Source organism: Typopeltis vanoorti, chromosome 5 (genome assembly GCF_054136105.1).
Source record: "Typopeltis vanoorti isolate ZY-2024b chromosome 5, IOZ_Tvanoo_1.0, whole genome shotgun sequence".
NCBI classification, from domain to species: Eukaryota; Metazoa; Arthropoda; class Arachnida; order Uropygi; family Thelyphonidae; genus Typopeltis; species Typopeltis vanoorti.
In genome coordinates this window covers 95,176,592-95,202,296 of record NC_143553.1, presented here as the reverse complement: position 1 = coordinate 95,202,296, position 25,705 = coordinate 95,176,592, and the positions used below count along the sequence as shown (strand labels likewise).

Genomic DNA, 25,705 nt, shown 5'->3' with positions numbered 1-25,705 from the left:
CAATACTCATCATAAAACTCCAGCTTTTATGAGCTTTCCTAGGAATCAGTGTTCTTGATGCAAAATTAGTCACAGAAAATACACTATCATCATCATCAAATTCCTGCCATGTACCCTCAAGGGGTGTACAGGTAGAAGATACACTAGTGATGCTTTAAGCCAGAGAAAAGGAAAGAGAAATTTTTCCAATAAAAATTTAATCAGTATAAAGATGCTTGTACTTCATTATTAATTTTTGCTTCAAGTTTTTAATCATTTTTTGTGAACAAATCACTTTAGTTGTTTAATCTTTTGAGGCACACTGAATTTTGATTTACTGAATACTTCACCATTGGATCACTAATGAACTTTTCACCATAAAGTGTGTTTCTTGAATTCAAGTTCTATTTTTTTTTGTTGTAAAAACTGAACTTGATCATGTCCAAATTTTAATAACTTAAAAAAAAAAAAAGTCCATATCTTTAAGTAGTGCACAGCAGTTGCTTTGGATTACACTACTAAAAAGACGGATTCTGCCCTGGAACTCATATTCATTTGCCTTTTATCAGGTTTCACTGGTCTGACAACTATTAGTTCTCATCAGAGACCAGGTAGAAATTCTCCATTCAATACCACAGCAAATCCCATATGTCAGAAAGTTATAATTCATAAGTAGTAAACAATCCAAGGAAAACTCCTATGCTGAAGGTTATATTCTCAAACTGTTAAATTTCAAAACTTTTGAAGTTTCTATCTCATCTGGCTATAACATCAATGGATTAATAACATTCTTGTAATCTATAATTCACTATGCCAGACTGAAGCCTCTTAGACGAAATGGATTATTAAAATAAAGGGCTTATCATTTTCCACACATGAAAAGTTTGGAAGTTTTCCCACTTGGTTATACTATAAATTAAACACACCAAGAAATTATATACTTGGTTTAACCACCTTACCGGCCGTTATGGATCAAATACGCATTCACTATGCCAGACTGAAGCCTCTTAGACGAAATGGATTATTAAAATAAAGGGCTTATCATTTTCCACACATGAAAAGTTTGGAAGTTTTCCCACTTGGTTATACTATAAATTAAACACACCAAGAAATTATATACTTGGTTTAACCACCTTACCGGCCGTTATGGATCAAATACGCATACGCTTCGTATCCATCATATATTTCATTGTTGTAACAATGGTATTATAATTTTAATAAGCACTTCGCATCCATGATAATTTGAACGTCTATAGACGTCTTGGCCGGTAGCGTGGTTAATCCTTTATCCAAGTGTAAGCAAAACAAAGTTCACACCTGAAATATAATCAGGACAGGAGTAACTCGTATATAGAAGCTAATGACTTCACATCACTTGCCTTAGTATCCCATAATGCAAAACACATATCCTGGATATGTATAATGCTGTGAATTATGGGAAGTGTCATTACCCAGACCAGTTTTGACCTTTATTGAGGTCTTGTCAGTGGGAGCCAGACCCAGAGGTGATACTAAGGTTGAAGTAATGCCGAAGTCATATTTTCATATACGAGTAGCCAAAAGGTGTCACACCTTGGAAGTTTTTCCACTTGGGGTCACTACCCAGACCGGTTTTAACCTTTATTGAGTGAGGTCTCGTCAGTGGGGTAGAGACCCTTCCCATAATGCATAGCATTATACATACCCATAAGGATATGTGCTTTGCATTATGGGATACTAAGGCAAGTGATGTGAAAAGCCATTAGCTTCTATACACAAGTTTCCTCAGTCCTGATTATATTTCAGGTGCAAACTTTGTACATTTATTTTATACATGTATAAAATAAAATTATCAGAGGAAATACACTATGGAATACTAACAAAAAAAAAGCACCTCCCTTATTAAGAATGGAAACACATTAATACGCTAAATATGCATAATCTACCATAATATATAGCAAACAAGCAATGCAATTTAGACCAAGGAAACAATATCACTAACGTTATGAACAAACTTTTACTTTTATTTCTACAAAAGTTGCTCTTATACGGCAAGATGTTATAGATGAGCATATACAGTTTATGTCTTATCTACATTACAAATAAATACTGTGAAAAAATAAACATGCCAAAAGAGCAATCACATATCCTTAGGACTTTGGCTTTTGCTTAAAACTTTTAGAACTTGAACACATCCTTAGTTAATAGTAATTTCTAGTTATTTTTCTATAATTTCTAAACCTTTTCAAGGATTAAGTTCAAGATCTTGAATAAACCTCACTAAAACGAAGTGCACAAAATGTGGTGACTGGTGAGGCATCACATTGTGCACTGATATATATATATACGGTAAAAGGATTTTGGGAAGCTCAAATGTTTTTTTTTTACAAAACTATTTCTACAAAAGCACATTTGTAACAAATTTTTATCAATTCTATTTTCAAACCGTCTACATATTACAACTAATTATAATATTTACATTTTAAATATTTCAATAATTTTACTTCCACTTAATGTAATCTATTGTTTGATTCTATACAATCCTAACTGTATAACTCTGAGATGCTGACAATAAAAATGTAAGCAGCTGTTTTTTCATTTGAATTTAGTGAATGTGATTGATGCCTCAAAAGATGGTTAAGTTTGTTGGTTTCTACTATTCTAACAATTATATTCAATCATACAATATAACAGTTCAAAATTAAATGTAAATTTCATTGTTAAACTTAACAAACTTAATAAGTGGAAGAAAAGAGTAAATGTAACAGTGTTCTGCAGAATTTTCAAAAGCTATTACAGGTTAAAATATTTCAGATCACCACATGAAAACATGTTTGAAAAATATCTTAACTAGAAACTGTACAATTAATAATTTTATAAACAATACTTATTTAAAATGTATTTTTCTAATTTTCTTGCTTTAAAAAAATCATATATGCCAGGTAAGAGCGATTCAAATACCCAGACAACAAATGGCTCCATAAAAATTAAACTCTCCTTGTATATCAATAAAATACCAGGTTATGTTCATAAATCAACAATTAATTTTTTTAATAATTACATAGTAGATGAACAGAAATTGTAATACATATTTTGTGGAAGCCATGCTTAACTATTTCTGTTTTCACATATTCTAAAACAGAAGAGGATACATCAACTATTATGAATATATATTATTTCCAACATTTACATATATATTCTTCAAAGACAATACTTCCATCACAGCAAAACTTTAAATGTCAGAATACTTGTTTGACATATAAAAAATATCACAGAATACAGAACATAGAAAAAATTTATTTCGGTTATTTTCGTTATTTCATACAATAATTTATAAATTATATACAATTCTCTAATAACTTGTACTTTGAGGTTTAGCATCAGCCATAAATCAGAATCTTAAAAGCAGTTAGGAATTTAATATGTTTTTCATCATCTTGAAAAAATGTACAACTACTATTCTTAAGTGTTTATTTTATGAATAAGACTTCTAAAATCTAATTTTGTACTCATCTATTTTTTTTTCTTTTCATATTTACATTAAAATAATAGCTATTGACATAATTACAGTGGATGCCCTATATATAGTTTATCTCCACAAATGCACTTCATTTCTTGGTTGAAGAAATCAGCGCTTGAAATGTTCTCTAAATTGCACTTTATAACTCTGGTTGCAATATTAAAAACTAAAGATGTGGAACACTCTGTTCTAATTGTTATTTAACTGCACATCAGTAAATAACCAAGATAAAATTAACAGTCTTCTTTAAAAATCACATATGAACATAAAAAAAGTGCTGTTGACTGCACACACAAGAAACAAATGTTGTGTTTCTATATGCTGATGGCATGCAGTATTAGGCACTATAATTTAGAAGAAACTGAGTAGGATGATACAAACTTTCTCTTGCTTCTTTTTTGAATATGGAACCCATCTTCTTCATTTACACTTGGCTAAATTTCAGCCCAGCTGGAAATAAATATGGAATAACTTTTAGAAGTGAAATTTAAGAATACAGTTAAATAGCTATGCATATATTTATTGAACTTAATATACCTTCACAAAAACTTGTTTTACTGCAAAGAATTTTATGGAAGAATGCTCACAAAATTATTTGTACTTCGCATAACTTTTCAAGATCAACAAAACTGACTACAAGTCCTTGTTATATATTACAAAGATTTATTGGCTATTTATTTGTCTTAACCTACTTTTAAACTAAAGCAGGTTGAAGTTTTGTTACACCTGATATCTTAAGAATGTAGAATTCTCAGCTATCATGGTGTAACATGAAGAATAAATAAATTAAAAACCCTGCATAAAAGATAATAGATTAATTAATTAAAAGAAAAAGAAATATTCTTGCATCCAATAAAATATATAAAATATAAAGGTGTTTGTTGAACTAACTACTAAAAAAGAAAGAAATTATTAATGTTGTGATATGATATAAGAAAGAAAATTTAACTAAATAAGACAGAAAAGGATTAGTCATAAGAGATGGTATGTGAGAGGCTAGAGATTAAAATATTAAGTAAGTTCATAGAGAAATTTTGGAAAGGGGATTAAGTTAGAGGCTAGTAAAAGAAAAACAACAGACTATCGCTCAGGGCCGATTCCCGGATTAAGACATCGTTACGGGCTTGCCGACCAAAGGACGTTTGGCAGAAAAACGCCACCCTAATTGGTCGGTGAAGTAAAATCAAGTAGGGGGGGTGGAGAAAAGAAGTTATAGAAGGTGCCATTAGGAGAGCAAGTATAAAAGGGTTGACCCCCCCCCCCCCACCCCCCACAGGGACTGAGAGGCTTTTAGACCTTTTTGGCTTTTGGTTCTGTTACAGGAGAGTTCTTCGCGAGCTCCTTCGTATGGGTTTCACGGTGTTTTCCTGAGTGGCGAGATTGGAGTTATATCTCCGTCGTCACAACACCGAAACAAAAGTGAGCGGAATTTCGGTTCCGTATTTCCTATGTAAGAAGCGAAGAATGCCATATAGTCGAGGAAAAGAAAGCATATTCTTTGTGTTTCAACTTCAGTGACAACTACAAAAAAGGGAAAGCTGTAAAGAAATCGATATCCATGTCGCGAGTTGCACAGCCGTTATTTAGACGATTCAAAGTGTGTCCTGAATAAAAAGGTAAAGACTGCGTAGGCATAGTTCAATTCAAAAGGGAACATAGGAGAAGCAGATTATCGGAGAGGTTATACCAGGATACTTCAATCAGAAAAAGATAGAGGCCCATACGGAAAACTCAGGAAAGAAAGAAAGGTACTGTAAATTATATCTCGTGCTAACTAAGATTCGTCTGTATTAGTTATCATTATTCTAATACTGAACTGTTGAAGTGACCAAGAAAACAATACTAGGACTTTAGTATCTGATAGAATATATTGAAAGTAAGCTGGCTAGTGTTAATGTTATATGAGTAATTAAGTGTCCTGAAAATTTTGCATGTATATTATATTGTATAAGAAAGTTTAGATGCCATAGTTATGTGTTAGTGCAGTAAATGGTTTAGTTAAGCTACTTAAGTTTGGATAGTTAAATAGTGTGAATTAATCTTATATGTCCATGTCAAATGAATTTATGTGTTGAATGTGTATGGCGGCATGATCGTAATACCCATTATAGGATCATAGCTTAATTATTTATGATAAGCTGATGTCAGTTTGTAAATATTTAGTATAGCATTGAATTGAGTAATAACTAAAATTTGAGTTGTACCATGTTAAGGAATTTAATAAACCTTTTGTCCAATGATAAAACAGTTGTCTGAAATTGCTGTCCAATGCACCACTTGAAAAATACGAACCTAATCACGTGGGAAATTAATGTGTTAAGAAACGAGATAAAGTGTCACGACTGCAATATTGTTTCACATTCAGACATATTTTAGTAATTGCTCCTTGTTTTTATATCTCAAACTAAATGTCCCAAAAGGCGCAGCATAATATAAATATTAGGGACACCAAGGGGAGAAATAACTTAAATATTTGTATTTTGGGTGATTCTCGTGCATAGATAATAGTAGAACATAGATGAGAGGAAATTATTAGATAGAATAAAAATCATAAAAAGGTACACAACAGTTTATGTCTTTTTATTTTATTTTTATTTTTTTAAAAATCAGTTTGAACAATGGAATCTCTACTCCAATCAAAAAGTGCTTTAACAGTGAGTGAAATAACAATAATACTGATTTTTTTTATGGTATTTACTAAAAAATATACTAAATTTTTAATAACAATAACGCCCATTTTCAGAGTTTTATATAATTATAATAAAAAACATAATCACTTGGAAATATGTGAAATTAATGCATCCATAACATTCATTAACCATGCTACAATTTTTCACAACTGGTAAGTAAGGAAAAAAAACTGCCCGGAACGATTATTTATCAACCTTATACACTAAACAGTCCTAAATAATTGCTCACACTCAAATCCCAGCAAATACCTTTTCATTTAATTTCATACTACTATTCAATTTCCATAAATCCATAATAATAAAATACCTGATATGTACCCATACAGAATATTATGATTACTACATGAAAAGTTTACATTATTACTAACTTCCTATCCATAATTTCCTTCCAAATTACTCTTATCTTTCAGGCTCCAATGTTATAAGATCTTATATTATGATCTCTACTGCTAAATAATTGTTAATAATATTCTTAACTAGAACACCACTAAGTGTTCTAGGTAAGATTTAAGCAAGAACAAAGAAATTTTTCTTAGCTCCTGCTGAAGGGGTTAAGAAAAATTGTAGAAGGGAAACTTCCACAATTTTTAATGGTCACAATGTGTGAGATTGAAATACACAATTTTATATGAATTTTGTCTTATTACTTTTCTGCTAGATCTCGTATACACTCTAAGATTCCCTTTCACAATTTTATATGAATTTTGTCTCATTACTTTTTTGCTAGATCTCATATACACTCTAAGATTCCCTTCCACAGTTCATGTATATATGGTGTATATCCTGTAAAACTTTTAGACTTGTCTTTGAGGATTTCTGCAATATATTCTACCTGCTTTTCTGACTTCTGATGGTCATCTCCAAGACTGATATATACTCCTGATTGTATTCTGCCTGAATATTTTGCATCAGTTTTGTCAGTGCTTATTTCATTTAATAATCTTTCAAAGTAATTAATCCAGACATTCACAATATTTTTTATCCACCTTTATCATCTCTGATTCTTTTTATAGTACTCTTTCTTCTTTCCTTCGAGGCCTAGCAGAAAAGTGATGCGTTTTTTTTTATCATGACAACTGGCAGCACTGTTGACACAACAATGAAGTAGCATTTTAAAGTGATTCCTGCTCTTTTCGTTAGTACCAGTTTCTTGTTGGTAGGATAAACACCTGTACAGTTATTATGTTTTTTATATCAGGTGTATTCATCGTGAAAATGAAGAATTTAAATCTTGAACAAAATGAGATTAAATTTTGTTAAACTGAACAAGATTGCTACCAAAATGTTCACTAAAATTAAGTGGGCATATGATAATGATTCTTTATCATGCGCTCAAGTTTTTAAATGGCACAAGATGTTTTTAGAGATGAGAGATAGCATAGAAGATGAGCAACATGCAGGGTGGCCTGTCACAACAAGAATGAGTGAGGAAGACTGTCAGTCAAATTTACTATAAAGAAATCCTTGAACATTTGCAAAATGCATCTTATGGGTGCATCCAGAGATGGCAAATGACTGGATCTTGCATCACAATGATGTGCCATTAGTTCACGAGTATTTTTCAAAAAAATGCATTCCAATGCATTTTTTTGAAAAATGTGGTGGAACAGCCAAACAGTACCACCCATTTTAAGATTGTACAAAACATCCAAAGAGCTGTGAGAGGGGCCATAAATGAGCTAACAGAAGAGGACTTCCAATCCCGTTACATCGCATGGAATGAATACTGGAAGGAACCAGTACATTTCATGTGAGCAGAGTTACTTTGAAGTTCAATTCAATTCAATTGCCTGACACATTGACCACAATGTGTCAGACAATTGAATACACAATTTTATATGAATTTTGTCTACTTACTTTTCTGCTAGACCTCGTATTCCAAAGTTTTTCAATAGCCTTTAGAATATTTTGCCACTTTCATGATATTCATCTTCTATATTGTTACTACCCTTTCCACAATTTTAGTTTAGGTACTTTTACATAGAGTTTGGCTTTTCTACAAAATTTTTCTTTGCATTCTCTCAAGGCATCTCCAACTTACTTGCTAGAGAATTTTGATATACTTTCATATTTTCCACAACTGTCTCTTTTAACTTCTTGTGTTCACTATGAAGTTTAGATTTTTCTATATACCTGGGATTCATTTCCTAACTTAACAAGGATTTCTTCACTTTCTTTGTCAATTTCTGCAATTTTCCATTTTAAAAGTTGCTCACATAAGTTTACTTGAAATTGTTGTCCATCAAGAATTTTATTGTCGTGTTTGTCGTTAAATGCTATTGCTACTCCTTCCTTTCCATAATCACTATTGCTGAATATAAAATATAACATCCTATTTAGCAGGATCACACCTGTTTTAGTCTTCTTTGTCTCAGTAGCATCAATTATGTCCATGTGGTATGTCTAGTTCTTCTGCCAGTTTGAATTCTTCTCTTTGATTATTCTGACACTGAGATTGTTCCAGTAGCAGATTTTACACTATTTATCCTAGTTTCCTGACACAAACAGCTGGGGCTTTATTTAACCAAGTGACATCCCCAGCTGGACAGATATTTCCGTGTTTTACCTTCACATGTGTTTCTGGTTTAAGTCTATACAAAATGCAATCAGCTAAGCCTCCCCCCTCCCCAATTGCCAGACCACCCTTATTAGTCAGTATTCAGTGGATACATGATTTGAAGGTAAGACTGGACATCATCATCAAATTCATGCCATGTACCCTCAAGGGGGTGAACAGGATATGATAGTACTACATGAAAAAAATTACATTATTACCAACTTCCTATCTACAATTTTCCTTCAAATCAGTCTGTTACTTGTCAAGTCTCCAACATTATCAGATCTTATATTTCTATCGTCTAAGGCTCTTTGTACCGTATCAATCCACCTATATCTTGGTCTTCCTCTGAGTCGTTTTGCTGCCAACCTGGCAGAGAAAACTTGTTTTGCTAATCTTTCCTCGCCCATTCTGTTTAAGTGACCATACCACCTGAGATTAGCTCTGCTAACGCATTCCTGGGTGCTGACAATGTCAAGTTCTTTCCTAATATCCTCGTTTTTAATATGATATTGCCATTGATGCCATCTGTTCACGCCTCTAATCTTTCTGACCCAGCTGTCAGATCCATAAGTTAAAACTGGTTTGAACACTGTCTTGTATACAGCTAATTTAGTGTTCCGACTAATTTCTCTCTTATTCCATATGAATTTATTCAATTGGCTTTCCACCATACTAGCTTTGCTGATTCTGTTGTCTATTTCTATATTTAATTTGCCATCTTCACTAAAAATAGTGCCTAAGTAGGTGAAATGTTTAACTTGTTCCACATGTTCTCCATTCACAACACAGTTGACATTTTCAATGATTCTGCCTATTTTCATTGTCTTTGTCTTTTTATTGCTGAGCTTCATACCATATCTATTAGAACAGCTATTCAATTTAGTCAGAGAATCTTGCAGACTTGTAGTGGATTTATTTAGAAGTATAAAATCATCTGCATAAAGCAAAGAGCTGACATTAACATTTTCAATTTTGATATCATGTTTAATACCACTTCATAATGTGATCCATATAGATAATGAATAACAGAGGGGATAATGTACATCCTTGTCTCACACGAGATTTAACATTAAAACATCTTCCTGTACTTCCTTCAATTTTAACTGCTGAGTTGCAACTAAATTAAAGACTAAGTATTGGTAGATATAATGCCCCATTGACACCATATAACTGTAGCATATTGAATAGATTCTCTCTTGGAACCCTGTCATATGCCTTTTCCAGATCGACAAAACTGAAATACACATCTTTGTTATATTCCCATGCTTTCTCGACTATTTCTCGTAAAGTAAAGATCTGATCCTGACTGCCTCTGTTTGGCCTGAATCCAGTTTGTTCTTCACCAAGCTTTTCTTCCACAATTCTTCTCAACCGTTCTCAAGTATACTTGCATAGATCTTGCCAGGAACACTCAGTAGGGAAATACCTCTGTAATTCTCACATTCAGTTTTATTTCCCTTTTTATATATGGGTACTATGAGAGCTCTACTCCAATTCACTGGGAATTTGTCCCTCTGTCCAGGCTTTCTGAACTATGCAGTGCAGCCACTATAAGACTCTTATTCCACCATACTTCAGCATTTCTGGTCGAATATCATCTACTCCTGCTGCCTTTCCACATTTCAAGCCTTTGATGGCTTTTTCTACTTCAAGTATGGATATGTATTCCTGACTGTATGCCTGGTCAGTGTTTTTTACCACTGTGCTGTCGTCACTGCTTGTTTCATTTAGCAGTTTTTCAAAGTAATTACTCCATACTTCAAGGATATCTTTTTCTTCCGTTTTCAAGTCACCTTTATCAGCTCTAACTCCTTTTACAGTACTCTTTCCTCCATTCCTAAGCTTTTTCAACAACCTTCAGAATATTTTGCCACCTTCTTGATATTTATTTTCTATATTCTTGCCAAAGTCCACCCATGACTTTTGTTTAGCTAGTTTTACACAGTATTTGACATTCTTGCATTTGTCTCTGTATTCTCTAAGAGCACAAGCTGACTTATTTGACAGGAACTTTTGATATGCTTTCTTCTTTTCCTTCACTGCCTCTTTAACTTCCTGTGTCCACCAGGGAGTTCTGATTTTTTTATCCTTGCACACAACCTCACCACATGCCTCTCTGGCAGAATCAATCAATGTTTTCTTCAGAGTTTGCCACTGAATCTCCAAAGTTTGATTCCTGTTCTCAAACTCTTTCATTTTTTCTTCAATAATCTTTGTGTATTTTAGTCTACAGTTCACATCTGAGAGCTGCTCAACTTTTATTCGCTTTAAAACTTTCTTACATGTTATTCTTTTCAATATGAAATTCAATTTTATCCTGCTCAAGACTAAATAGTGATCACTTCCAATTTCAAATCCTCTGAACACTCTGGTGTCCTGCACCAGGTTGAAAACATCACTATCAACAATAACATAGTTAATCAGACTTTTCTTATTTCTTGCCTCTTCTCTCCATGTGAATTTGTGCACATTTTTATGTTGGAACATGGTGTTAGTAATAACCAGTCCATGTCCTGAGCAAAAATCCAACAGATATTTGCCATTATTATTAGCTTTGCTCTTTTCTCCAAATTTTCCCAAAATACTTTTGTATGTCTCACAATCATTTCCTACTCTGCTATTTAGATCACCAACAAGGACCAACTTTTCCTTTTTCATTGTGTCAGTTGCTTTTTCTAAAGCCTCAAAAAATTCCTCCACTTCTACCTTAGTAGAACCTTCTGTGGGACCATAGGCACAAATAAATCTCATTGTCCAGTTCCACATTCTCATATTTGCCCACATTACTCTACTTGAGACTGACTGCCATTCAAGAAGATTAGCCTCGTATTTTGTGTTGAATACTATGGCTACTCCTTCTTTTCCTTGATTGTCATTGCCTGAATATAACATTTTGTATTTATTGCTCAGAAAGATCTCACCAGTTTTTGGCTTTTTTTGTTTCAGTCACCCCTATTATGTCGATCTGGTACCTATCTAATTCCTCAGCTACCTCCATTTCTTTGCCATTCAGGCTTCTTATGTTGATAGTACCGATCTTTAACTCTGGTGATGTTGAGTTGGGGTTTGTTTTCAGATTTGTTCCAGTAGCTGACTTTTCGCTGTTCGCCCTGGTTCCCTGGTGAAAACAACGGGGGCCTTGTTTAACCGGGTGACGCCCCAGCCGGCATGAAATTTTGTCATGTTGTACCATCATTTTTTATTTTGGTTTAACCAATAAGAATACAATTTGGTCGGCTAAATCCCAAATTGCCAGCCCATCCTCGTTCGTTCTGTATCCAAGTAGATACCCAACAGGGCGCACCATGAGAAGGTGAGGATTGGACATTAGGTCAGAAGCCCTGGTCGGTTCTCCGCATTCCTTTAAAGGCTATGTGGAGGTCTCCTCTCAGTTATACAGCTTTGACCCTTAGGCACCCCAAGACTGGATATTAGGTGAGAAAACTTAGTCAGTTCTCATTCCTTAAAGGCTATATGGAGGTCTCCTTCCCAGTTACCTAGCTATGAACCTTATGTGATCTGCTATCAATTATAGGTGTACAAGTTTTTTTGGGAGGGAAGTTAATTATCACAAAGCAGTTTTTTTAAAAAAATTATTCTGAGAAAATATTGTAAATCATGTAGTCTTTTTATAAAAAATCAGTTTTGTGGATTTTTCAGTTAACCTTTTCTAACTTTTTTGAGAAATTGGAAGGGAGTGAGGTAAAGAAGGAGAAGCTAGGTAGGCATGAGCAAACTGTATTGATACCATTCCAATTTATTTTACCTAAAGCGGTATCCATCGTGAAAGCTTCAAATTAAGCAGGATCTACTGTATATGTTTCTAATATTTCAGTAACATGAGAGATGTATGATAATAAGAATATGTTATTTGTGAAAAGACAGTAACATGCATCATTTGATAGTTTTAAACATGTTTATTATTTATACAGGAAAATATATCTTAAAGCCATTTTTCCCAAATATATGAAAGTGGTTTTACTAAGGTGAATATAATATATTCATGGGAGAAATCTTATGTCACATCAATTATATATGTATATAAAGCAGAAAATATCCATAGTGGATAGCACTGACAGACCTGTGCTGAACTCTCATAGGTCTGTCAATGCTATGTATACTGCTTAAAACAATTAGAGGATATTTTGGTTTTCTTGAAAATTATAAAGTTATAAAAATAATTTACAAATGTAACACAATTTGTAATAAATATCTATTATTTAAACAATATCTCATCAGTTACACCCTATCCATAAGTAAGAAATATTTTTTCATGTATAAAGTACCCAATAGTTATAAATTATTTGCAGAAATTTATAATTATCTGACAGAAACTAAAACATCCCCTAATTGTTTTGAGAAGTGTAGAAAAAAATTCGGTTTTACCTAATTTTGCTAATCATTAAACAGAAAAAGAAAATAAAAAGACAAATTACATTATATTACAGATGATATGACTGAACTCCGAAATAATATCTGTAAAAGTAATAGAAATCCTAAATGAAACTTAATTAAATAATGTTTTAACATGAAACTTAATTAAATTCTATCCAGCCAGTGCAGAATTATCAGTTCATGTAACTTTTCTTAATTTTGTCAATAAAAATGCAGGAAAGGAAACCAAACCTGAGCCACATAAACATACATTTTGTGTATCAGTATATTTTCGAAATCTTATTAATCAAAAACAGTATTATTGCAAATATAATTTCAATATGTTTAGGGCATGCAGATTTTTGTGGGATTCCAAATGATTTCAAATTTGAGTAAAATTAATCCAGGCAGATTGCCAGAATAGCTTGCGTATGGACAGACAGATAAAATAGTTCTTATAGTTTAGATATTTTAAATAAATACCAATAAGGCACATAAATCCTTTGCACTATTCCCCCACCCAACCCCAACACACACCAAGTTGTGGCATGATTCTCAACCAGTAGGTTCTAAAACTTACTAGTTGAGAATCGTAGCACAAGCTGAACTCAGACTTTTAGAAAGAAAACTGGTGAACTAGTTCATGGATTAAAAACAGTCAGATTATATAATATCAAATTAATTAAGAAAGATACCTTCATCATTGCTGTAGCAGTTCTGACAGTGCAACTTATTATTCCTGACACGAACATCAGTTCCACAGGATCCATTTCCTAAAAGAGCTTGGCAGACACAGCATCGAAAACAATGAATATGATACACAAGTTGAAGAGATTCAATTATCATTGCTGCTCCACGTCCTATAATTAGAAAAAGCACAGGTAAATGCAATTTATTTTCATAAATAATATTTAAATTATGATAACTCAAAAGGAAACAAATTCCTGCTATCTTCCCAAAGTACAAACTGTTTCCCACATCAAAACATATACAATTTACAGAATTAAAAAAACATGTAACCATCCACAATAAATACAGAAGTTAGCCTAAAGCCCTGATAAAGTCAACAGAGAGTAGCATTTAAATCTAACTGGCCATGTTAGATTAGTCCAAACCTCTTCCTATCAATGCCTAATTTTCAGAAAATTTTATTCTCAGACAATCATATAAACACAAAAAAAAACCAGCAGTTATCCAAGCATGCACTCAGTAAACATCCGACATTGAATATGAAATAAGAAAGAAATTAGTCAAATGTTAAACTACAGCTAGACAAGATGGAAGGAACTTCTTGGAATAAAATTTCAAGATACACTGATGTACCAATTGTACAATCTTGGATGCTTGTAGATATGGCAGATGTAAAACTACCCTACTGACTGGAGGCGTGAAGAGTCTTGAAAAAAATTCTGTTTGGTTTCTAGAGCAACTATGCAAAAATATATAAATAAAAATTACATGTAAATTTTTTCCATCCTTGTAATCTTTAAGGGTAAATTTTCACACACACACACACACACACACACACACACACACACACACACACACACACACACACACACACACACACACACACACACACTTCTTTCTCTCTCCAAGATTTGACAGTACAACTTCAATATGAAACAGGCACACACCACTGTACTTGAAATTGTCCTCTCCCACTTATGTAGAGCAGTATTTGCTTGTGTTAATAAATGCAGTTACACCTTTACTACTAGAAGTAGGTATAGCAATACAATCAATTCTCAATAGTATAAAGAGAAAAAAAAAACTTCATTACAGCAAATGATCAAAATATCTGCATTAGTGAATAATTTGAATGTCCATATTAAGCTTTACAACATGTAATGTCCATATTAATAATATGGACATTAATAATGTCCATATTAAGTCTTTACAACATGTAAAGACTATGCTGAAATTAGCATTGGGTGTGTGTGTGTGGGGGGGGGGAAACCCCTGCTATTATGTGGTTTCTATCTTTAATAATACTAATCAGTATGTGTTGAAATTTCAACAAAAACCTCAGACCCCCCCCCCCCCCAAAAAAAAAAACATCTACCTTGCTGGTTTTAAAAAAATACCAGTTTGATCTCTAAAACGATATTAAAATATACTATAAATTTCCAATTTTTATGGATGGGATTGCCATACTGTTGCATTCAGAATTCAATAACTTTATATAAATTAATCTTTAAGATCTTGATGAATAACACACCTTACTCAACACATCACAACAATTAAACACTATAAATGCTGAAGGGAGGCAATAAAAGGCCATCCAATCATAACTATTTGAAAGTGATCACAGTCAACATTAGATGAACTGCAGTCTAAGGCAGCATTTCCCAATGTTTCTGGGAGGATTACAGTCAAATTTGCAAATGTTATCATGAGGGCATGATAAATATGTCTGCCCAATCACCCTTGGCAAGTAGCTGCAAACTGGGCATAGAATAGTTAATAAAATAATTTTCTGAACACAATCTTTTTAATTTTTAGAAAACACAGATGCAGCATCACTAATCACTTTACGGAATCATTTGAAAATATGGGGAGGGGAGGGGAGGGGGAGATCTTTGGCAAATATTTTTTTTGGTGATGAGTAGAATTTGCATAACTTGTTTAGTCCTGGTTATCACAGACCACTGCAAACCAAAGCAAGGAAAGTTTTCTAAAGGATGTATGTATGAGGGGTGGAAGGGAGAAGAGGAGGGGGAATGCAGTTATGAGTTTAGTCCCTCTCTCTCTCTCTATCAGCAAGGTGTTTGCTTTCTTTCAGACCTCTAAGTCAACTTAGCCTAAATTCAATATGCAAGAACTTTCTGATAATACTTTATCATAAATCTGTGCAGAAAATGTAACATAATAAACTAATATTTACTTAAAGGCTAAACAAGAACAATACTGCTCAAAATAGTTGCCAACACCAATTCCTCTATTAATTTCAACCTTGGTATCTCTCCCGGGTCTGGCTCCCACTGAAGAGATCTCAATAAAGGTTGAAACTGGTCTGGGAAAAGGATTAAAACCAAGTATATAAAATATCTTGGTATCTTTAACATATACATATAGTATGCTGAAAAAAAAAAGATAGTACTGAACTTCAATACTTGTTTACTCCATAACAAATATCACTGTAGTTATTCAGTAATTTTTTTTTCACCATACTATACATATTGAAATTAATGGAGGAATTGGTATTGGCAACTATTCATTGCATGCTTAACTGCATTAAACAACACTATTATTGGAACAACTTAAATAACGTGTATTAAGCTGCTCTTTGCTAGGGAAGTTTATCTCTAGATTTGGAGTTGTAAAAGGTAATTCAGGAAAATGTCTGATGGAAGAAGAAGAAGAAGCAGTGAAAAAAAGATGGAAAGAGTATGTAGAGGATTTGTAAAGATAATATTGAAGGAGAATTTGATAATGAAAAGTGAAGTGATATCTGCAATGGAACAGCTGCCAAAATGAAAAGCTCCTGGAGCTGATCATCATCAGCTTTTCTTTTTGGCAGTGGAATTATTGAGGGTAGCTGAGGGTAAAGTAGTGAATATATTGATTGAAATTTATCAACAGGTTTGGAAAAAAATATACTGGCCTAGAGATTGGAAAACATCAGCATTCATCCCAATTCCAAAAAAATCAAATCCCAGAGATTGTGAGAATTATAGAACCATTGCTTTAATTTCACATGCAAGTAAAATTATGCTGAAAGTGATCCAACAAAGGTTGGAGCCACATGTGAATAGAGAAATGCCCAAGAAACTTCAATAAAAACAGACTTTGGAGAAACAGTGTGTTCAAGTGGAAAAATGGATGTGGCAGGGTTGTATATTGTCCCCTACCTTTTTAATATTTATAGTGAATACATTATGAGGATAGCTGATTTAGACATAGATCCAGCTGGAATTAAGATTGATGGCAGAAAAAATAAATAATTTCAGATATGCAGATGATACAATCCTCATAGCAGAACTAAGAAAGATCTGGAGCGGTTGAGTCTATTGGTAAAGATGGAAAGTAACAAAGCTGGGTTTAATTTAAACATCAGCAAAACAAAAGTGTGATGGCTTCTGGCAATTTAAATGAATTTATAATAAAGGAAGATAAAATAGAAATTGTTGAAAGTCATGATTTACTGGTGCCCAGAATCAGAAATAATGGTAAATGTGAAGATGAAATTAAAAGAAGGATAGTCATGTGGGAAAAAAGCGATGTTAAACCTGATAAAAATTATGAAAGATAGAGGTAGGGCCACGAAAGTTAGAATTGTCAAGGCAATGGTATTTCCAGTAGTGATGTATGGATTGAGTGCTGGATTACTAAGAAAGACAGAAAGTGAATCGATTCATTTGAATTATGGGTGGGAGGAGACTGAAGAATCCCATGGACTGCAAGAATGACCAATAAGAAGATTTTAGAGAATTAAAGACAGAATGCTCCTTAGAGGCAATGATCGCTAAACAGAAGTTGATGTATTTTGGACATATTATGTGAGCTGATGAAGCATTGGAAAAGGCATTGGAAATTGTATTTTGGACATATTATGTGAGCTGATGAAGCATTGGAAAAGGCAGTTATGTTGGGAAGATTGAGGGAATGAGAAGAAGAGGAAACCCACAAAAGAGTTGGAAGGACAACATAAAAGAACTTACCAATTTGAACTTACAATTGCTGAAAGAAGGGACAAGAGGCCAAGTAAGATGGAAAGCCTTTGTTCACAGGATCATCAAGAGTTGAAAACGACTGGATGGCGCATAACAATTAAGCTGCTAATATTTCACTGGATTCAAACCAGCATCTTCATAGCACAAGTTACTTGTCACAATACATGATGCCAACAACTGTAGATAATTCAAATTGTAATAAATAAAGCAATGAAAGTTCTATTTTGGCATCTTCTAATGTTGGATAAAAACTTTATGGCTGTTAAAGGGCGCTGATCTTAAAATGGCTGTTTTTCCAATTTTGGCAAATAAATGCAGCCATTCTGATTGAGATTAGGGCTGTAATTTATTGCTGATGCTGACTGCAAAAATAGTCTTTCCAACTTGTAGTGAACTCAATGTAGGACTGTAGTTTTTTTTTTTTTTTTCTTTCATCTAATCCTCTGTGAAAGGACATCCAAAGCATGGTCAGCCAGTTCTGATTTGCTATAATCATGGAAGTGACTACTTTTCATGTCTCCTCTCTAAGGCACATATTAAGATGTTTCTGTCTGTTTACAACAGGCCAAATTATGTGCACAGGGCACTTGAAACATTCCTAACAGAGGATGAATGTCTTTCAGCAAGTGGATGAGGGTTGTTGGTTTGATGTGTGGTGTTGTGTGGAGATTACATTTATTTAGAAGATGTATCTTAGATATAGAGGATAGCAATAATTTTGCATGAGTATTTTATAGGGGTTGTAGCAGTGGTTCTAAGTATATGGTAAAGACGTTCTGCAGCAAGGACTGTCATGGAACAAATAGCCCTGACTGTATGAGTAGGATACCATACTGTTGGAGTGGATGATGGTACAATTGTTGAATGTATCTTCTAGTGTGTCTCTTGGCTTTTAATAAGTAAGAAAAAATATGGAAAAAATATCACATCCGAAAGCATCTCTAAACTGCTCTGGGTCTGTAAATCATTTGTATTTTGAATATGCTGGGTTGAATGCGTGGAAAGGCTTATGCATTGGCAGTACATGTTAATTTATTTTCACAGTACTGATTACAACACAGAATGATAAGAAAATAATTAATATTTATTAACTTGTTAGTTGATATTTCGCTAGTATTATATCCAGCATCTTCAGAGCACAAGAACAGTTTGTCACAGTAGATGAAGCAACAACAATTTGATATTAAGTGAGACTAGTTTAAAAAAATTGTAATGGACAACACAAAGAATTAAAGTCCTAATTAGGTGTCATCTATGTTAGAAAAAGAGAGAAAACAAGTATTAATTACATCTTAAAATGACTGCCTCCTAGATTTTTAGTAAATTTATACGGCCATATTTCTTGAGGTTTAGAATATGTTTTAAAGCTGCTGTTGATTCCAAAAGCAATCTCTCTAATTATGATGACTTCTGTGTAGCACTTTTGTTTTCTTCCATTTGATCTTGTGTGAAGAGGTATCCAAGGCATGGTTAGACCTGACTTGCCATAACAAACAGTGCTAGATGTATTTTTTATGTTCACCAAGGCAGATGTCAAAGTTCTTCCTGTTTGTCTCTAGTAAGCTAGACCACAAGAACAGGGCACTTCATAAACTCCTGGATGTAATAGAGTTTGTAATAAAAGAAATATCAGCTAATAAGTTAATAAATATTATTTTCTTATTATTCTGTGTTGTAATCAATACCACGAAAATAAATTAACATGCTGGATTGAAGCATGTTAATATCTTATTTATTAAACAGCAACTTAATATCTTATTTATTTAGCTTTCTACATGTAGAAAAAGATAAGGAAAATCCCATCCTCTATCACAGTGTTTCCCAAACTTTCAGCATCCATGTATCCCTTTAAAAATTTTAATAACAATGGTATATCCCTCCTCTCATGCAAAGACAGTTTAGGAAAAATTACAATATTTAATTCAAATAAGAATAATTATACAAGTATTTTTTAATATGTACATTATAATAGTTTACAAACATGCAAAACATTTTTTTAAATGATTAAATACATTTTTAGCTATATGAAAGCAATATACACAGTAGATTTAGCAGAGAGGTTTAATGAAATTTAGAGAAAGTTCTGACCAGATGGTTTGAACTATTTGAATTTAAACTTAATACAAACAATTCAACCGTGAAGCTGGAATGCACTGTGCCAAGAGACACATTTTGTTTAAAACTTTGAGATTTTTTGGTTATTGAAAAATTAATTATAGAATAGGCCTACACTTATATGTGACAAAATATAAAAATAAAAAAAAAAAGTAACCAAAATTTAAAAAAGTGCCTCTAGGGGATATGTATACCACTCTTTGGGAATCCCCTGTATCATATCCAAGAACATATAGAGTGCTCTGGGTCTATAAATTGTTTATATTCTAAAGATGCTAATTTGAAATCTAGCAAAATATCAGTAACTTTAATAAATATCTTATTTATTTTGTTCCTATAGTATTGTGTGTTAGTGATAAATACAACATGAACCACTCATTAAAGAATGAGCTACAAATCTACCACGCATTTTAATATGGTTGGTGGATTAAGTACACCCTCTGTCCAAAAAGAAACCAAACTTCTCGGAAACAGAAGAAACTAGTAGTGCCACCTGTTGTATCTTTTTGTTGTTGTAAGGTGGCAATCTTCATTAGTGTTGAGTCAACTGTTTACGACATTTGTTTCATTAGAAGCCGAGTTATAGTGCCAAGAGTGACAGTGTGTTTTGATGAACGGCGGAAAACGAGTTTCAAATGAGAGCTGCAATTGACTTTTGCGTTAAACTTGGTAAAAGTTTTACCAAAACGCATCAAATGCTTCAAAAAGCATACAGTGATGAATGCTTATCCAGTACTCAAGTTTATGAGTGGTTTAAGTGATTTCAAAGTGGTCGTGAGATGCTTGAGGATGATGAAAAGCAGGGCCGTCCAAAAACTGGACTGAGCAAAGTTAACATCCAAAAAGTGTGTGATTTCATCAAAGAAAACCCGAAATCGTCCATGAGATTGATTGAAGATGAAGTGGGGATTCCAAAATCAACTGTGCACAACATTTTGACAGACAGTTCGGTCTTCGTAAATTGAATCCGTGATTTGTTCCCCAAAAGTTGACCGACCACCAAAAATGTATCGAAATGAACACTGCCAGGACCTCATTAAAACCACTCGTAAGGACTCAAACTTCCTTAAAACGATTGTTACTGGTGACGAAACATGGTGTTTTGAGTATGAGCCCGAAACAAAGCAACAGAGTGCTGAGTGGAGACCACCAGAAGAGGGGCATTGAAAAAAATTCGCTTGGAGAAGTCAAAAGTAAAGACAATGGTGATTTGTTTTTACGATTCCAAGGGCATTATTCACAAAGAATTCATTCTGCCTGGCCAAACGGTCAATGGTGAGTTTTATCTTGAAGTTTTGAAGCGATTGATAGCAAGAATTAATCGCGTACGGCATGAATATCGTGACACAGGCAGCCGGTCACTTTTGCACAGTAATGCACCATCTCATCGTTCGAACATTGTAAGACAGTTTTTGAGCAAAAACTTGGTTTTTGCTCAAGAACTTGATCATTGCCATATTCATCTGATTTAGCACCCAGTGACTTCTTTCTCATCCCCCGACTTCGTTTGCCAATGAAAGGAAAGCGATACACCATTGAAAACGTTCAAGCAGCATGACCCTCAACAGAATCCCAAAAACAGATATAAAAAACCTCATTTAACAAATTAATTGACCATGCCAAACGCTGTATTGAAGCTGAAGGAGAGTATATTGATTGAAATAAATGATTTCAATAAATATAATTGGCCTGTCTTTTATTTTCTATCAAAAGTTCGGTTTTTTTTGGACAGAGGGTGTATTATATAATCTAGTAGTTCTACTATTCAAACTAAAAATAATATTTTTTCAAGCCACTTCGGACTTTAAATAAGTGGGATGATAGCCTCATGCTGGGTAATGATTTTTCATTCAATGTCTACTACCTGAAAACTTTCCCAAATATCTATTCCACAGCAGGATTGGTATCCAGAGCCTGTTAACTGGAGAACAGATATATCCATTATGGCAGATACTATCTGCTTTGGTCAATAAGGTCAGAGCATTGTAAACAAAAATGTCTTAAATTATATAATAATTTTGTTTACATTCAAAAAGTTAGTCAAATGAATAACTGTTGATACTTATACAATCAGTATAAGTATCAACAGAAGGGGAAAAAAAAAGTGAAATTGGCAGAAGAATTAGAGAAGTACCAGATCAACATAATTAATGATACTAAAAGAAGACAAAAACAGGTGAGATTATTCTAAATAACAAATAAAAGGTGTTATATTCAAATAATAATGATCAGGGAAATGAAGAAGTAGCTATGGTATTCAACAAATGAAAATAATCTTCAATGGCAGGCAATTTCAAGCAGAGCGATGTGAACAAAAAAATGAACCAGCTAACAAGTGCCGCCATCTCTTGGTCCCTAACACAATATTTTTAATGTCTGAAATAGTGTGGGTTCTATGGGCAATTTTCTTGAGTTTTACTCGACGAAAAACCCAAGTTTCCAGGAGAAGAACTCCTCACCCTTTCCCATGCCAGAGACCAAATGATTTGGGAATGGGTCAAAGAAAGGCTAAGTTCCACTAGTAGGTGACTAGAATCAAACCTAGATCATTCAACAGGTGGCCTGGTTCTGAGGAATGAAAACTTCCACTGAGCTACATAGGCTCCTAATAAAAATATGACATACAGGAATTCAGGATGAAAAAAGTTTATAGATTATTATTTTTTTTTTTTTTTTTATATTGGGCACATGCATGGGAAGTTAGGTGGTCAACCTATAGTACATTAAGAAAATTTAAGTTAATTCATTTATATTAAGAAAATTTAAGTTAAATTTTGGGCTGTTTGAATTAGTTATGTTCATTTTATATTTCAAGTAAATTTTTTAAAAATTTTTTTACCTGGCATCAAAGCTGAGAAAATATCAGTAATATAGCTTAATAAGATATTTTGAGTGGGTGCACAGAAAAGAGGTGTTTTTAAATTTTGTAACCATAAGTTAATACATATATTATGAATATTAAGAATACACTTTTAATCGATATGTTCATTATTTAAGGTATGATGCGTAAAATAATATTTTAAAACTCCAAGGCGATGCTTTTTTTACATCTATTAAACATGTGGATGTCCTTCTCCCTGTCCACATGCCTTCCTGCCCAAAAGAAGTAAATGCACCTACATCCCCAGAACATTTTTAAGATGGATTTTAATGCCATCTGATGATAACTGCAATATGTTAAAGCAAATTTTTTAAAGTATTTACAAGTTTTAAAATAGCACTGTTACTAAGTGGTGCTTGTTGGACATTTCAGTAGTTCATAACAGCAAGCGAACTTGCAAAAGCACTATTTTGTTACAGGAGTTACTGCTATTTTCTCTTACACTTCAAAAATAGTAAATTGAATTTTAAATAAACTTAATTGAATAAATAATAATTCTGCATCAAATATTTTATCAATAAATCTATTCAGTCCAATGAGATATCTGAAGTCATTATACATACAGAATTAAAATCTCTGTCTCAGTTCATTGTGCTATGCTGTAGAAGAATGTGCAACATGTTATCCCATGACATATACCTAACAGAAACAAAACAAAATCAAAATAAAAGAATCAGATAAAACTTACCTAACTCATTTCCACAATGAGAACACCTTTTTCTACCACTAACAGATAACACTTGTTCCTGGGCTAAGGGAACAATCCTAGAAGATTTTGTGGATGGAAGAGGTAATGTTTCCTGTCTGTAACTAGTAAAGTTTGTTATTGTTTGGCTTGTATTCATTCTGTTAGATGTTTTTGTATTATCACAAGTCCATTGTTGATCTTTAGGATATGAGTAGGAGAGAGAAGTAAAACTGCAAGACTTCTGAGGAGGAGGTGGGGGAATGTGCACTGGCCTTGAGTTTTTTGGTCCACTTCGTGGGAGTGGACGAGGTGGTGTGAGACGAGATTGATATGATGGAATTTGGTGATAAGCTCTGTGTTCACTAGCATGCGGCACCTTTTGGCGTTCTTTATATTCTGCTATTCTTCTCATTTCGGCTTCTTGTATTAACCAGTGGTTTTGATTATACCTGCTTTCTGAGGAGGGTTCTGACTGCCTTCTCATTGAGGATACCTATTAAAAAAAGCATTCAGAATCAGTAGCATGCTTATGAACTCCAATAATAAACATAATAATTTTATACTACTTAGCAAATTTCTTTTAAAGAGATGTTTCCCCCTCCACAAGAGTTTCTTCAGAACTTAAATTACAATGAATTTGAATTTTGGATTGGGCTAGATCACCACGATCAAGTTCACAACATTTATCTTCATCTCTTTATGTGTGTATATATATAAAATTCAGCAGTACTCCATTATTTTCTTTTGTTAATATCTTTGAATACTACTATCATTCCTCATCTCTCCATTTGGTTATGTTAAACTGATAACGAGTTTTTTTTTTATCTGTCCATACTCTACAATGAAATTACATTTGCTTTTACCTGTGAGTTAAAATTAATAAGAATTTTTCCTAGGATAAAATTTGCAATAACAAAAGAAAATAATGGAGTCCTGTTCCTTGACACAGAAAATGAAGTTCATGGTACTCAGCTTTTTGGTTTATAGGAAACATGTTCATCGAAGGATACATTTTTCACGATTCTTCATTTGAAATGCATCACTCATCTCAAAAACTCTCAAGACCCTCAGTCACAAAGCACCTTTCATCTGAGAATTCTCTACAAGAATTAAAAAATATGAAAGATTCCTTGATTCTGAATGGTTATTCTTCTTCTTCTGCAACTTTACCCACTTAAGTAGGGGGTTGCTGTTTGTAGTGAGTCTCCTCCACAACCTCCTGTCTTGGGCTATATAGACACATCCAAGTTCTTCATCCTCAAGTCCTCCTCCACCATCTTCCTCCATTTCTTCTTTGGCAGCCGGCACCTCCTCCTCCCTTGCACCTCCATCTGCATGACCTAACCATCTCATGCATCCTGTATCTTTGCTCCTAAGTTCGTAACTTTCACCATTTCCCTTACATAGTCATTTTCTCAGACGATCCTTTCTGGTCACACCGCACATCTACCTAAGCATTCTCATCTCTGCTACCTCCATCCTGCTGATGTTATTTTTCCTCAGGGCCACAGTTTCCATAGCTGATCTCACTACTGTCCTGTAGATTTTGCCTTATAGACTGATCGGCACCCTCTTATCGCACAGCACTCCAGCCATCTCTCTTCAGTTCCTCCATCCTGCATCCCACTTCCTTCTCAGCCTCACTATCCTCTTTCATTTTTGAGCCTAAGTATCTAAAGTCACTGACCTTCCTGATGACATTTCTTTCCAGCTGCGGATCTGTCTCCTGGCTGCCATCCACTTTGCAATATATGTATATTGCAAAGTGGATGGCAGTCTCATACCTCTACCTTCCAGTACTTTCTTCCAATTTTCCAGTTTAGCTGCCACTTCTTCTCTTGATTCTGCACACAGCACAATGTCATCTGCATACAACATAGTCCGAGGCGCGTCTTCTCTCACCTCCTCCGTGACCACCTCCATCACAATATTAAACAGGAATGGACTAAATGCTGACCCTTGATGCAAGCCAACTGTCACTGGAAAACTTTCTGTCTCTCCCAGGCAGGCTTGAACTCTTGTCTTCACATTTCTGTACATCTCCTGCACCAGCCTGACATATTTCTCCAGTACCTTCTTCTCCCTCAGACACCTCCAGACTTCTTGCCTTAGCACTCTATCATACGCTTTCTCCAGATCATAATAAATTTAGTTTAATCCTTTATCCAAGTGTGAGCAAACAAAGTTTGCGCCTGAAAATATCTTCATGACTGGGGTAAGGTAGTACAACATCAGGCAACTCG

At 33.8% G+C, this 25,705-nt stretch overlaps 1 protein-coding gene across 5 annotated transcripts in view; it reads right to left on the bottom strand.

Annotated features, from left to right (window-relative positions):
* Positions 1-1,956: 1,956 nt before the first annotated feature.
* LOC150106665 (uncharacterized) overlaps positions 1,957-25,705 on the bottom strand; it is a 272,404-nt gene continuing 248,655 nt past the window's right edge. For all 5 annotated transcript variants that reach the window (XM_090393265.1, XM_090393267.1, XM_090393264.1 and 2 more), the window contains 3 exons: positions 23,463-23,955; positions 13,798-13,962; positions 1,957-3,928 (listed from right to left, as the gene is read on the bottom strand). In XM_090393265.1, coding sequence (XP_090249391.1) covers positions 3,903-3,928; positions 13,798-13,962; positions 23,463-23,955 — 684 coding nt within the window. In that variant the 3' untranslated portion in view covers positions 1,957-3,902. The remainder of the gene's footprint in view (positions 3,929-13,797; positions 13,963-23,462; positions 23,956-25,705) is intronic.